General features: G+C 58.9%; 1 protein-coding gene across 5 annotated transcripts in view; it reads left to right on the plus strand.

Moving 5' to 3' along the window:
* ADGRG1 (adhesion G protein-coupled receptor G1) overlaps nucleotides 1-13487 on the plus strand; it is a 38562-nt gene extending 25075 nt beyond the window's left edge. For all 5 annotated transcript variants that reach the window (XM_045806865.2, XM_045806869.2, XM_087870462.1 and 2 more), the window contains 13 exons: nucleotides 1671-1768; nucleotides 2326-2748; nucleotides 3359-3491; nucleotides 4084-4231; nucleotides 4775-4906; nucleotides 5239-5355; nucleotides 5568-5613; nucleotides 5864-5967; nucleotides 6969-7087; nucleotides 8857-9125; nucleotides 10172-10280; nucleotides 10694-10962; nucleotides 12142-13487. In XM_045806865.2, the coding sequence (XP_045662821.2) occupies nucleotides 1705-1768; nucleotides 2326-2748; nucleotides 3359-3491; nucleotides 4084-4231; nucleotides 4775-4906; nucleotides 5239-5355; nucleotides 5568-5613; nucleotides 5864-5967; nucleotides 6969-7087; nucleotides 8857-9125; nucleotides 10172-10280; nucleotides 10694-10962; nucleotides 12142-12272 (2064 nt within the window). In that variant the 5' untranslated portion in view covers nucleotides 1671-1704 and the 3' untranslated portion in view covers nucleotides 12273-13487. The remainder of the gene's footprint in view (nucleotides 1-1670; nucleotides 1769-2325; nucleotides 2749-3358; nucleotides 3492-4083; nucleotides 4232-4774; nucleotides 4907-5238; nucleotides 5356-5567; nucleotides 5614-5863; nucleotides 5968-6968; nucleotides 7088-8856; nucleotides 9126-10171; nucleotides 10281-10693; nucleotides 10963-12141) is intronic.
* Nucleotides 13488-15216: the final 1729 nt, after the last annotated feature.

Genomic DNA, 15216 nt, shown 5'->3' on the forward strand with positions numbered 1-15216 from the left:
CTCTCTAATAAATAAATAAATAAATAAATCTTAAAAAAAAATAAAAATCACAACCTGGGTGACAGTGACCATTCCCTAAAACACTTTCATAGGCTTCTTCTAAGGGTTCCTGTGATGCCACAGAAGCAAGAGGATGAGCCCAGCTAACTAATAACTGGACTGATAATGGGGTTCCATTATGCATGGTGGGACACAGGAGACTGGCTCTAGCTTCAGGGGGTCAGATTAGTTCAAGGAAGGAGACGGTGAGCTCCTGCATGGGGCCCCTGTCCCTTTAATGCTACCCTCCAATATTCTGTCCAAAAGGCACCTCTTCCTGGAAGCCCCCTTGGCTTCCCCTAAACTGAGACTTCTGGTGCACAGCCAGGTCTCCAGGCTTCCCTTCGTCTGGCTTGTGGCAGATGACGGCATGTGTCGCCACAGCCACACGCAGTTCCCCATGAACTGAAAAAGCCTGTGTGTGTTCATGCCTCGCTCAGTCAAGGGGCCAGCTGGCTGTGGGGAGGCCACCTGGCTTCTCTCTCTCAGCGCCGGGCATGTAGTTCCTTGCCAGGCACCACAGTCCTGACCAGGCAGGGAAAGCCCTGGCCTCTGGAATAATCTTGGGCAGGTCGTTTAACCCCTTGGGCTTCCGATTCCCTGTCTGGGAAAGGGGCCAGTGGTAGGGCCCATTCACAGGGTTACAGTGATGGTGAATACAGGTACAGGGGTGTGCGGGAGAGCACAGGCTGGCAGACTGGTGTTCGGCTAATGGAGGCCATGGGGGGTCAGAAATGCCCACTCTATACCGGGGTGGGGCTGGGGGGACCTGGACCTCCCCCCACTTCCCCCATACTGTCAGTGTCTCTCTGTCGCATTGGAACACACCTCTGCCTTTTTCCAGGCGTCCGGAGCCCTGGGAACCGGCTTCCCCTAGTGGTCATGACGGGAAGCACCCTTCTCCGCCTTTCCTGCAGGGGTCGCTGCGGGTGCGCTGATCATTCATTTCACTAACCCGTCCAACTGCCCGGCCTTTGTCCAGCAACACCGCCCCCCCCCCCCCAACTAAGCCCTGTCCGCACAGACGGGCCAGGAGCTCCCTCACTAGCTGAGGAGGGAATGCACCATCCTGCATTGCCTGGGGGACAGAGGAGGTCCTGGCCAGTGGTGGGAAGCAAAGGAGGCCAGGACTGACTGGAGAGGGACTTGGGGAAGGGTTCCCGAAGGAGGGGTCCTCTGAGCTGGGTCTTGGGGATGATGATGGTGAAGTTCCTGGAGGAGAACCTGAAGAGCCCCCTTTTTCCTGCATCTCCTCCAGGACTGGAGGGGCAGGGTAGTGGGCGTGGTTCCAGGTGGTGCTGTGGAGCCTTCCCCACCAGATTCTAGCCAAGATAACCCCCGACGCTGCTGGTCTAGAGGGAAGTACTATTATTTGCCCCATTTTCTGTGACTTGCACAGGGTCATGCAGCAAGTGAGAGGAGGAGCCAGGACTTGAATTCAGCCAGGCTCTGGACAGCTGCTGTCCCTTGATGCTCAGCTCCTGGCAGCTCTGGGGAGACCCGCGGGCTGTTTCCACACTTGCTTCCCTACCTCACATCCCACACCCAAGCTACACCGGCCTCCCCCTCTGCAGGGCTGGCCCAACCACCTTGCAGATCTGACCCCAGCTGACACTCCTGGCCTCTTTCAGGTACTGACTTCTCAGGGTGACCTCAGGGAGGAAGATGGCCACCCAAGTGCTGCGGCAGACGGCGCTGTTCCTGCCAGGTCTGCTCTTCCTGGTTCAAGGTAGGCTATCTTGGGGATGCCCTGGGACTGTTGTGACTTACATTACAATCCCCCATGTCGAGGACAACTGCCAGCATATCCACTAACCCCTTTGTGCCGGCACGGGACTTTAGACACAGTTTAGCAAGTGGATGGTATCTTGCAGAAAAAGGCATCCCTTCTTTATGCAGATGCAGCCCCACAGTGCACAGCTTGAGGTGGGGAACATGGACTGGGTTTTGGCCCCACTCAGCTCTCCAGCCAGAGCATCCTTGTGCAGTGCACAGCCTGCACAACAGTCTATGGCAGGCATGGCCTCTTGAAGTACTTTATTGCTATTAAAAATTTTTTTTGCCTTTTAAATTACTATTAATTTTTAGTTCCTTTCATAATTTGAAGCTAGTAATTTGTGAGTAGGGCACATTCACATTTTTGTAGACCTTTGTGGTATAGGCCCTTGGAACGTGTGTGGATCCCAGGCACTGGGATCCAGTATTCTGGGCCAAAGGCCTAACCCCCTCTCCTGCCCCTGGCTGCTCCCTGCCCCAGAGTCCCATCTGTAGTCTTCACCTCCTCAGGTACCCATGGCGGGGGCCCCCGTGAAGACTTCCGTTTCTGTGGCCAGAGGAACCAGACACAGAAGAGCAGCCTCCATTATAAGCAAACGTCAGAGCTGCATATCTCCATCAAGAACTCGGAGGGAGCCCTCACAATCCATGCTCCCTTCCAGGAAGTCCCCCCGGCCTCCCAATTCTTCCCGGACCCCCGGGGCCTCTACCACTTCTGCCTGTACTGGAACCGCCACGCAGGGTTACTGCATCTTCGCTACGGCAAGAACGACTTCTTGCTGAGTAACCAAGCCTCTGGACTCCTGTGCTTCCGGCACCACAAGGAGAGCCTGGCTCAGGGTCCCCCACTGCTCGCCACCTCTGTCAGCTCCTGGTGGAGCCCCCAGAACACCAGTCTGCCCAGTGCTGCCGGCTTTACCTTCTCCTTCCACGGTAAAGCCACTTCTGGGCAGAAGGAACTTGGACAAAGGCCTGGAGCCTGGGCAGGGGACTTAGGCTTTGTTCCCAGGCAGTGGGGAGCCATTGAAGGTGTCTGAGGAAGGGAGGGGTGTGATCCCAGGTGTGCTTCAGGAAGGTTTGAGGGAAGGTAGGGGTGCAGGCAGAGGGGCAAAGTCCCATCCAGAGGCTGCAGGGAAGGTCCAGGTGAAGGAAGATGAGGCCTGCCCAGGGTGGGAGCGGAGAGCGTGGAAAGATGGGACCGGGTGTCAGGAGCCAGGGGTCACACAACCCCCCTCCCCCCAGCCCCTCCCGGCTGGGCCCTCCCAGCTCCAGTGTGTAGGCAGAAGGGCACCTGGGCAGGTGTGTCCCAGCTTGCCCTGCTGGGGCTAAAGCTGCTGGAAGGTTCCGTTGGCAGAGCCCCCATCTAGCCGGGTTCTGAGTGACCTTCGGGGTCCACCCCACATCTCAGCGGCTCAGTTTCAGCTTCTGTAAAACTGGGGAGAGCCCTTCACAGTCACCAGAGGGTTCAATGGGAGCAGGACGGGTGTGGCCGGTACCTAGCTCCTCGGTCAGCAGCCTCAGGCACCTCTGTCCCCTGCTCCAGATCCTCCCCAGAAGGCCTCCCACAACGCCTCGGTGGACATGTGCGAGCTGAAAAGGGACCTCGAGCAGCTCAACCAGCTTCTGAGGCACCCCGGAAAGAACTCGAGGAGGCCCTCGTCCACCCCTGCCAGCCAGTAAGTGTGGCCCCCCAGGCTCGGACGTGGGCAGGGGAGCAACCTGGAGCAGGAGGCAGGATAGAGGCCTCTCCTGGGGCTAATGTTCCTCTCATCTTTCCACCTCCTCCTAGAGAGGAATTGAAATCCCACCCTGCAAGTCAAGCCCCTGGCCTTTGTAAAAACAAATATCACCATCCCCAGACAGCCACCCAAACCCTCTTCCCTGCCAAGAAAGAAGAACTGACCAACCCATTTGAGAGCTTGGTAGACTGAGGCCCAGAGATGGGTAGGGCTGCTCCATGGCCACAGAGTAGGTCGGTCCAGGCAGAGCTGGGCCTGGAACCTGGTGCTCAGGATCGCCCCCCCTTTCCTGTTTGCTCTTATGTTCCAGCTTCCTCTCCCCCCCACCCCCCATCACCCACAGGCCATTCTCTCTCCCACACCAGCACAGTCCTAGGGCTGTTGTCTCTCCTGCCCCCTCCCTGCTGCCCCTGACCCTCCTTCCCCTGTCTCGGCCTGTCTTTTTCCTGTGTCTCTGCCGAGAGTCCCCGTCTTGCTCCAGCTCCTGGCCTGCCTGGATCAACTTCCCCGCCCCTTCTCCCCCTGCCAGGAGGCTGCAGAGCCTGGAGTCGAAGCTGACCTCCGTGAAGTTCCCAGGGGACACGCTGTCCTTCGAGGAGGATCTGGTCAACGCCACGGTGTGGAAGCTGCAGCCCACAGCCAGCCTCCAGGACCTGCACATCCACTCCAGACGCGAGGTCAGGGGTCAGGGGCTAGGCTGGCTGGGGCAGGAAACAGATGTGGAGGCGTGAACACTCCCCTCCCAGAGGCCTCTGGGAGCCAGATGTATGCTGACAAGGAAGGTCTCAGGCCCAAGGAATACCCTGTTAACGGCTACCCCATGGCAGAGGACCCTTCCTGGCACAGTGGTGGGGACAGGGGAGGGGACCGGCATCAGAGGCTCTTATGGTACCCCCATGTGAATGGAAGACCAACCCCAAGGCGCCTCTGCATGCACCTCTGTCTTGAGACTGCCCCTCCATGGGCCCAGCAGCCGGGAGCCACCCACACTGCCCTCACCCTACCCCCTGGGGAAGCCCAGATGGCACAGCAATCTCCCAGGCCTGTTTGCCCCCCAAGCCCTGGGCTCTACCCACAGGGCTCCCAGCCAGCGCTGGAGCCAATGAAAGGAGGTCTTCCTGGAGAAGGCGTGCAGTATCCAGGAAGGTGTTGGGGGCGGGGGTGTGTAGAGACCTGGGAGCCCACCTCTGGCTGAGCCCCACAGGGATTCTGGTCTGCAGGAGGAACAGAGCGAGATCCAGGAGTACTCGGTGCTGCTGCCCCGCACGCTCTTCCAGAAAACCAAAGGCCGGAGAGGGGAGGCCGAAAAGAGACTCCTTCTGGTGGACTTCAGCAGTCAAGCCTTATTCCAGGTAGGGGGCCCCGGGGAAAGCAGCTTCTGTCTGATGGGGAGCTGGAAAGCGGGCATAGAGCCAAGCCCCCTTGTCCAGAAGTCCGAGCCTTTCCTTGTAAGGTCAGAAAATGGACTGTGACGTGTGAATCTCCCCCGGAGAATGCTAAATTATGTTGTTTTCGCTACAGTGTAAATGACTACATGTGCAAGAATTGTTGCCAGAGGGAGACTCAACATCTCAGAGCAATGTGTGGGGGAGAGACACAAATCCAGAGAAACTAGGGGACGTCTGGGCCTTCTCAGCCTTGAGCCCTCACCCTCTTCCTCTCCTCCCCCATCCTATGTATCTAGGACAAGAATTCCAGCCAAGTCTTGGGCGAGAAGGTCTTGGGTATCGTCGTGCAGAACACCAAAGTGGCCAACCTCTCGGAGCCTGTGGTGCTCACCTTCCAGCACCAGCCTCAGCCGGTGAGACAGGCAAACCGGCCAAGGAACAAGGGTCCCTGCTTGTCTTTTCTGTCCTGCCTCCTGAGTCACTTGTCTTTAACAAAATGACCAGCTGGCTGAGGACCTCAGCTGGTCAGGTCCACATGGGGTGGTGGCCTGACACTGACTTCCTCTGCCTGGCCCAGAAAGGAGTGGGCCGTAATGGGGTCCACTCTCCTTTCTTGTCCCTACAGAAAAACGTGACTCTCCAGTGTGTATTCTGGGTTGAAGACCTGACACGTGAGTGTGGAGGGGTTTCTGAGCTGGGTGGGTATCTGGAGGAGAAAAGGGGTCCTGGAGAGTGGGGGAGGTGGGGTTAATCATGGAGGGCTTCCCGGAGAAAGTGGGTTTTGAAGAAGGAATGATGGCAGACTAGATACTTGCCAGGGGAAGTGAAGGTTCAGAAGAGTGACATGATTATGCATTTTGGGGGTCCAGTGGGGTCCTGAGGGACTGGGCTTGATCAGAGCCCCATGGAACCCTTCCTCAGTGAGCAGCCCGGGGAGCTGGAGTGATGCTGGGTGTGAGACCATCAGGAGAGAGACGCAGACGTCCTGCCTCTGTAACCACCTGACCTACTTTGCAGTGCTGATGGTGAGTGGTCCTCTGCCTGCCCCACAGCCGTGCCCTGGGTTGGGCTCTTGCTGCGTGCCAGCCACCTTTCACATATATGTCATTCGTTCCTCACGCCAACCCCTGAGGGGTCTCCTGCTGCTGTCCTATTTTATAGATAAGGAAACCGAGTCTCAGAGAGCTTAAGTGATTTACCTAAGGTCACCCAGTTAGTAAATAAAAGAACTGGTCCCTAAAACCTTTGCTCTTTATTCCCAAATTTGGGTGCATGATAAAAATGCAGATTCCTGGCCCTAACCTGGAATTGTGATTCCACAGGCTGGTGGGGGAGGCACGAGTACATTTCCAATGAGCCCTTGAGGGGGTACTGAGGCCCATTGTGGAAGGTCCCAGAAGCTTTGTGTCTGAGGTTCACTCTCCCAGAATCTTGGGACCCAGCTCCTGAGGGATTGGAGTGGTCTTCCAGCCCTCCCTGGTGTGGGGCGCTCACTCTCTCACAGGAGCTCACTCTGGTGTTAAACATTATAGAAAAAAATTAGTGCCAGCCCAGAAAAGGGATTCTCTAGTGGAGGGTTCTTTTTTTTTTTTTTTTTTAAGATTTTATTTATTTATTTGAGAGAGCAAGAGAGAGCACAAGCAGGGGGAGGGGTAGAGGGAGAGAGAGAAGCAGACTCTCCACTGAACAGGGAGCCCGATATGGGGCTTGATCCCAGGACCCCGGGATCATGACCTGAGCTGAAGGCAGACGCTTAACTGACTGAGCCACCCAGGTGTCCTTTAGTGGAGGGTTCTTGACCGTGGTGGGTGGGGGACCCGTTTGAGGATGCGGTGAAAACTGCAGACCCCCTCCCCTTCCGACGAATACACTCATGGGACCACCGTTTGCTCAGTTCGGGGTGGTGGTGGTTCATAGATGCCCGAGGCCCCCCTGGGGGAGCACAGATTGGCCCTTCACCTGGGGCGAACCCTCAGTGTCAAGGTGGGGACACTGAGGCCAGCCCCGGCCTGTCTCGTGGACCCAGGTCGCGTCCGTGGAGGTAGACGCGGTACACAAGCACTACCTGACCCTCGTCTCCTACGTGGGCTGTGTCATCTCCGCTCTGGCCTGCGTCCTCACCATCGCCGCCTACCTCTGCTCCAGGTAGGGCCTGGCGGGGGGCAGGGAAAGGCGGGTAGGGAGAACCTTCATTCCGGGCCCCTAAGCCGGGACTCCACGACTATGGATACCCACCCTAGAGATTGGCTTGAGTCGCCCCAAAATGCGTGTGTGGTGGCAGGAAGGAGCCCTGGGAGGTGCAGCCCGCTGACCCCTGAGGGCTGCGTCTCCTCAGATCTGTGGTGTTTGGCTGACATGACACTTACAAACTTTGTTATCTGCCAACACTGAACACGGGGAGAGGTGACATAAAAATCTGGATTTCCGCCTTTGAAGAATCAGCTGTGTCACCACTGGGGGCACATAATGCTATGGTGACAATTATAATGGTTAACACGTTCTTGGCGCTTCCCACTGTTCTAAGTGCTTTACGTGCGTGAAATCGGCTCAGTCCTCACAAGGGCCCTATGAAAGAGCGGCCAGAGAGGGCAAGGGCCTTGCCTGAGGTCACACAGCAAGGAAGTGGCAGAGGCAGGCGGACACCCAGGAGGCTGGCTCCAGGTCCACAAGGCCTCCCCTACGGAAGGCGAGCAGTGGCCCCTGTGGACAGGCATAGCCTCGTGAGTTCTTTCCCCGCCCTATTGTGCGGTGTCTGATTTAAGGCCTGGCTCCCACGGCATTCAAGTTTGACAAAGCCTACCCCATCCCCCCCATGGAAGCTTTGTCACTCCACTTGTGTCATTTGGGTGCCTCGAGGAAGAAGGCGCCCCAAGGAAAGGCTTTGGTGGCGTGAGGAGCGCCTTCACGCATTCTCACTCTGGCTGTGTGGACGGGTCTGGACGGCCACGGCTGAGCTTGGCTTAAGTTGACGTCCGTGGGCTCTCAAGGCCGGCCGTTGGCTTGCAGGGGCGATGCCCTAACTTCGCACGTGCAGGGAGGGGGGTGGAGCCGCGGGCCACGGGCGCTAGTGATTGGTCGTGCGAGCCGCAGCTGTGAGCACGGTGGGCGGGCTGGCGTGCTGATGAGGGACAGCTGGCAGCCTCAGGGGAGGCCCGGGGGTGGGGGCCGAGCCCAGCACCTACCCATTAATCCCCAAGTGCCCAAGGACGGGGACAGGGAACCTTAGCGACTGAGCATTTTGTCTGTGCCCAACGCTTTACCCCGTGAGGGGCCGTCCTCCCACCTCATAGACAGTGAACTGCGGGTGGGGGAAGGGAGCAGCCCGAGGGGGTAGCTGGGGGGGCGTGGCTATGGTGTCACGCCCTCCGGCACAGGTGGTGGATGGGGCCAGCCGAGCACAGGTGGGGGCGTGGGGGGCAGGGAGGAAATGCCGAGGTGCCCTGGATCGTGTAGAGTCCTGGGGTGGGAGGGGCGCTGGGATGTGAGCACAGACTTGCAAACCTGCAGACAGACAGACACCACCCCCCCCACCCCAGTCAGCCTCACAGACACACGGCTGTGCAGACAGACAAGCAGACACAGAACACAGGTGGCACAGATTCTCCAAAACAGCAACAAATCCAGTCTTTCCCCTCCGACTTTGGGAGCATCCGGTTGACTGTAGCGGCTGGATGTGTCTTGCTTGCTCTGTCTGTGGCTAAATCTGTTGTTAAACGTGCCCACGTCTCCAAGCCTGTGAGTGCTGGGCGCACAGTAGGCGCACAGGGACAAGTGGGGAACGACCTGGCTGCAGCCATAGGGATAGGATAGGTGTGTGTGTGGTGTGTACCCTGAGAAGGCTGCCTGGAGGTGGAGTCCTGCCCTCGACCTTCCCATGCTGACCGCCAAGTGACCCCACCCCCTCCCCTGCGCAGGAGGAAGCCTCGGGATTACACCATCAAAGTGCACATGAACCTGCTGCTGGCTGTCTTCCTGCTGGATGTGAGCTTCCTGCTGAGCGAGCCGGTGGCCCTGGCGGGCTCCGAGGCTGGCTGCCGTGCCAGCGCCATCTTCCTGCACTTCTCCCTGCTCGCCTGCCTCTCCTGGATGGGCCTCGAGGGCTACAACCTCTACCGACTGGTAGTCGAGGTCTTTGGCACCTATGTCCCTGGCTACCTGCTTAAGCTGAGCATCGTGGGCTGGGGTATGTGGGGAGAGGGCACTGGTGGGTCCCCCAGACCCGCCTCTTCCACTTGGCAAAAGGCGGGCACCTGGTTCCACTTCTCTGCTTACCTCTCCAACTGTCCCCTCACTGTTTCCTTTACCCACCCATCCTCAGGTGTTCTTGACCTTGGCTGGGTTAAGTCCCCTTTAGAAAGATGCAGTGGTGAGCACTGCCCCAAGAAACACACATTCTCCACATTGCTCACTCTTTTAAAAGCGGGGTTTGCAGACAGATGTGCAGGTTGTGCACTGCTCAAAAGCACCCAGCTGGGGGAGGAGTGGGCTGTCATCCAGTCCTCCACTCACCTAATTCACCCAGGCTGGCAGTGGCTCTGCCTGTGGATCCTCCTAAGCTTCAGGTAACAGATTCCTCGTAGCTCTGGCATTCGTTCTTGGCCAAGACCACCCAATTTACCCCTGGCCCAGACCTCTCAGTCAGACCTGGCGGCCCAGAGGGCACACCGTAAGTCCTTCTGGTTGTTGCACCAGCCTGCCAAGCTCCACATGTCCCTCACCCAACGTGCTGCTCTTCCCGCGTTTCTCATCTGTCCCTTTCTTGGTTCACTCCACTGATTTACATAAAATTCCTTCAGAGTTGGCTCTGTGTCAAGCCCCAGGTGTTTGGTGGGGGTGACCCCTTCTGGAGAGCTCTCAAGCTCCAGCCCAGGGACGAGGTCAAGGCCCAGTGCAGACTCTGGAAGTCCCCCCTTCAGCTGTCCCCTACCCTCCCAGTCTGTGCCTCCCATCTCCCCTCGTGACGTCCTGCCCCTCGTCAGGGAAGTGCAGGCCCTTTCTCCCACGGGCCCCCCGGGATGGTGAGGGGGAAGGTGAAAGGTCAGGGGAGATGGGGCTCTCTATGGGGAACCCAAACTGGAGCGAGGAGGGGGAGGGTCTGATCATAGAGGACCCTCCCCAGACGGAGCCGAGTGCACTCAGGAATAAGCCTGGAGAAGGTCTTGCCAGAGGGCAGGGGAGGGCCATGCCTCACAGGGTGGGAGACAGAACTCCATGCTTTGTGGCCCGCAGGCCTCCCCGTCTTCCTGGTGATGTTGGTGGCTCTAGTGGATGTGACCAACTACGGCCCCATCATCCTGGCTGTGCAGAAGACTCCAGACAGTGTCATCTACCCTTCCATGTGAGTGGCTGAGTGCAGTGGGGGCAGGAACATGGGCCTCGGGGTGCAGAGGCCAGAGAGCGGCCTGGGCCGAGGCCACGCTGACCGGGAGGCTCCTGGACACCAGGGCGGCTGGAGGGGTCGGCCTGGCTGTGGCTGGGTGGTCAGGGAGGGTGAGCACAGGCCTGGATTTGCCCAACTCTCGCCGGTGACCTGGCCCAGCGCCTGGGTTTCTTTGTGCGAGTGGGAATATGGGTCGGAGCAGATGAAGGCAGGAGAACTGAAGAGAACTTAACCACTACTGACTCCCCCCTTGAGTCAGTAGTGGTTAAGGCGGCTCTCTGGCGCTTAGTGTCACTGAGGCGCATATCCGTGGCCCAGGAAGTGCCACGCCCGCCCCGTCACGCACTCAGCCCTCACGTCTTTGCCCCCAGGTGCTGGATCCGGGACTCCCTGGTCAGCCACGTCACCAACCTGGGCCTCTTCAGCCTGGTGTTTCTGTTCAACACGGCCATGCTGGCCACCATGGGGGTGCAGATCCTGCGGCTGCGCCCGCACGCCCAGAAGTGGCCCCACGTGCTGACGCTGCTGGGGCTCAGCCTGGTCCTCGGTCTGCCCTGGGCCTTGATCTTCTTCTCCTTTGCTTCTGGCACCTTCCAGCTTGTCGTCCTCTACTTCTTCAGCATCATCACCTCCTTCCAAGGTAGGCGTGGGGAAGACCCCACCCCCCTGCCCGGGCAGGGTGCCCACACGTGGAGCATGGGGCAGGGAAGATATGGACCCAAACTGCAGGCTTTGCTTCTCTGCGCCCCGGTCTTCCCATCTGTAAAATGGGGGCACCCGGGCCATAGTTGACAAGTCTTTATTGAGTACCTACTATGTGCAGGCCCTGTGGTAAGCCTTGGGGCTACATTTGTGAACTGGTTGGGTGAGGGCCTTCCTTCCATGGAACTCCTCTCCAGTGGGAAAGACCAGGCGTGACAAGCAAGCATGCAGCCATCTGAGGGGATCTCGGAGAGGAGGGCTGGCATAGTGGCGATGTGATGAACAATCTGGGCTAGGCTGGGGAACACTTTGGGAAGGGTGGCCAGGGAGGCCTCTGTGGGAGACATTTGAAGACAACAGAAGGGTCCAGCCAGGGAGAGATCAAGGGCCTCGTGATGCCATGTGTGTTCCCGGGCCCATTGGCATCAGCATCATGGGGAGCTTGCTAGAAGTGTAGACTCTGGCCGCCTCAGACTTGCCGAATCAGATCTGCATTGTAACAGATGCCCAGGGGTGTGTGTGTGCGGCCCAGGCTGAGGAGGTCTGGTCTAAGGAAAGAGTATGCCAGGCAAAGGGAGGAACAAGAGCAAAGGTCCTGAGGCTAGCACTAGGCTGTGTGTTGGAAGAACAGTGAGGGGGAGTGAGGCTGAAGGGTAGTTGGAGGGGCAGAGAGGAGAGGGGCAGAGGGGCTGGATCATGAGGACCGGGGCTTGACGCCAACAGGGTCCCTCGATCTGCAGCCCTCTATGCACTCCCACCACCCAAGGACAGACAGACACACACAGACACACACACCCCTCTGCACTGGCCCAGAGGTGCCTAAACAGGTGTTCTGGAGCCTGAGCACCAGGGTTTAACTCCTGGCCCAGCCAAAGCCCCTTACCTCCCTGGGCCTCAGTTTCCTCGTTTGTGAAACAGAATAGTAATGAATAGGCCTGACCTCATGAGAACCTCGAGAGAATCTAATGAGATGGGGCCTAAGCAATGGCACAGTGCCTGGTGCATGGTGGGGTACCCCCAAACCACAGTGGTGCTGGTAGCCTGTGTAGGGAGGAGGGGAAGGGGCAGGGCCGCTCCCCCCCCCCCACTGAACCCTGTGCCCCCTCACTGCCCATAGGCTTCTTCATCTTCCTCTGGTACTGGTCCATGCGTCTGCAGGCCCGCGGCGGGCCCTCCCCTCTGAAGAACAGCTCGGACAGTGCCAGGCTCCCCATCAGCTCGGGCAGCACCTCATCCAGCCGCATCTAGGCCGCCAGCCACCCGCCAGGAGCTGCGTGAGGAAACAGAGGTGCGGCCTCTCCTCACCCCCGCCTGCCACCCCTGCAGCCAGGCCCGACACTTGAGGGTCAGCCAGAGACTCGAGAAGAAGGCCCAAGCACCTCGGGGTGGGGGGGCTGCTGCTCTCGGCAGCCAGACACCCAGGCTGGGCCTTCTGAATTGGCCTGCGGACTACTTGGTGCCCTGGTCCAGCTCACAAGGGGCTCAGGAGTGGGGCCGAACCCCTGTCGTCCAAACTGGAGGCTGCAGGCCGGTCTGAACTCACTGCCACTGAGCCCAGCCCTCATGGCTGCGGATGGGAACCCACGGGCCCCAAGGTCAGGGCCTGGACCTGTGAGGCCTGGCAGCACGCTGGGCCCTGTGCCACAGCCACTCTGTCTCTGGGGATTGCCATGAGGGCGCTCTGCTGGCCTGTCATTTTAGCCTGACAGGGATACTCAGGGCGCATGGGGTTGGGGCAGAGCTTTGAGCCAGATCCCTGGAGGAGGAGAGCCCCCTCCTGGGGCATAGCAGAAGCTCCTCTACCTCTGAGTCCAGGGGCCTCCGTCAGTCTCCCCAGCTCTCCCTCTCCAGCCCCCCACTCAGCCCTGGGCAGGGCCCCGATTCCAGTGATGTATTTTGGGATGTGGTTTCCAAGAGCTGCCTGGTGTCTGCTGTAAACCTTTATCTACTGCACGGGCCTTTGCCTGCCCTTGACTGAGGCTTAGTATAGACGTTCTGGGCTGGGCTCTGTCCGTCTGTCCATCTGGGCCTTTCTATAAGCTGCATCGCCCTTGCTCAGCACTGCCAAGCCCACCCCTCACGGGGACCCGCAGCCTCTCCCAAAGCCCTCTTGTGGCAAGAACTGTGGAGCACAGCAGTGCAAATTTGTTTCTGCCCCAGTACTGGGAAGACGGAGGCGTGCCTCCCCTGGTGACCATGGCCTAGAGCCCAACATGCTCTTAAGGGAATGGAACTACAAGGGGAGCCACCATTCCTTGCTGGGGATCCAGGAAGTCTTCCTGTAGGAGGCAACATTTGATCTGAATCTCAGCCTTAAAGATGGGGAGGACTTTCTTTTTAAGCACTATCTCATTCGTCTTTTGAATTTAAAGAAGTAGATGTTCGCTGTAGAGAATTTGGAAACTGTAGAAGAGCACACAGGAGAAAAAAAATAAAAATCAGCTGTTGTTATCACCTGTCAAACCAGTGTAAACATTTGGAGCACGTCTTCTGTGCTTCTATTAAGAGTCACCGATGCAAACACCAGGCCAGTCAGGAAACACAGATGAGAGGAGGCCGTGTTTGAAAAAAATCAGCTGCTGGAAACTATCTACCAGACAAGCAGGGGGATAAAGGACAGCCTGGCATCAGGGTTGGGGATGCAGCAGGGAATGCCGGGTCTGTGGTGGTTTGGAGATGACAAGCCACTGGGCTCCAGCCACCCGCTGCCCTGTGCAGGGATGCAGGGATGAGGGGCTGTGTAGCCGGACCACTGGTTTTTTTGTGATAAATCAGAAATCCAGATTGTGTGTGTGCAAAATCCCCTGATTTAAAAATATGGCTTATCTAGAAAATTCACTGGCCGAAGAAATCAAATGTGGGGACTGAATTCAGCCCTTGGCTGGTCATGTGATGTATGGACCGAGTTTGTGGGCCGGGGTGACGTAGGTGGCCTGCGAGAAGAGATGATCGGACTTGTCTCCTATCACTGCCTCCAGCCGCTCCAGGGGAGTGGCGGGCTGGGGCAAAGGGCCCCAGGGTCTGGAGTTGGGCAGATGCATACGAAGCCACCTTAGTGCCAGGAGTAGCCTGGTAGTGCCCTCTGACCGCACGGATGCGGGACCTCGGCATGTGGGCCCTCCCTGCGCCCTGCTTCTCTTCCAGTTCTCTCTGCCCCTCCTCCTCACCTGTTGGCTTCTGCTTCCACCTTTCTGCGAGTCCTGAGGGCAGAGGCCAGCCTGGCCCACAGTGTCCCGCTTGGGCAGCTCAGGGGGGTCAGAGCCAGCTCCCTCCTCACAGACCGCTCAGTCTCCACAGGGTCCCGTGGGGCCCCATCGCTGGGCTAGCCCTGGGGGCACCTCCCGCTATCCTCAGGGAGGGAAGGAAAGGCCCCAGCCCCCTTCCCCAGGCAGATAGCACTTCCTTCTAACAAATTCTCCCACTTCAAAGAACTCTTGAAGACTAGGTGCTGCTTTTGAGGCTGGCTCAGGTGGCAGGGAGGGCTCTCAGGCTGGAGCCCACCTTCTCCAGACAGGCACTGGACGGGCCACCTGGTGGTTCTTATCGAGCACGTCACCGGGCTGTAGGGTCTTGGAGAGCAGGACCGCCGTTCTCAGGACACAACCAGGTTTGTGTGTGGAGACGTCGCTCTGGGTGGACAACGGACTGAAGCAGCCGGAAGGCTGAACGTGAGCCGGGCCTGGCTGGAAGCCTGGAGCCTTCTCCCCGGAGACCGGAGCCCACCTGGAGCCGCTGGAGGCCTTGTCCCCGGAGACCGGAGCCCACCTGGAGCCACTGGAGCCTTCTCCCTGGAGACTGGAGCCCACCTGGAGCCGCTGGAGGCCTTGTCCCCGGAGACTGGAGCCCACCTGGAGCCGCTGGAGGCCCTGTCCCTGGAGACTGGAGCCCACCTGGAGCCACTGGAGGCCTTGTCCCCGGAGACTGGAGCCCACCTGGAGCCACTGGAGGCCTTGTCCCTGGAGACTGGAGCCCACCTGGAGCCACTGGAGGCCTTGTCCCTGGAGACTGGAGCCCACCTGGAGCCGCTGGAGGCCCTGTCCCTGGAGACTGGAGCCCACCTGGAGCCACTGGAGGCCTTGTCCCCGGAAACTGGAGCCCACCTGGAGCCACTGGAGGCCTTGTCCCCGGAGACTGGAGCCCACCTGGAGCCGCTGGAGGCCCTGTCCCTGGAGACTGAAGCCCACCTGGAGCC

The sequence above is a fragment of the Ursus americanus genome, chromosome 21 (genome assembly GCF_024610735.1).
Source record: "Ursus americanus isolate L20-20 chromosome 21, mUrsAme1.1.p, whole genome shotgun sequence".
NCBI lineage: Eukaryota > Metazoa > Chordata > Mammalia > Carnivora > Ursidae > Ursus > Ursus americanus.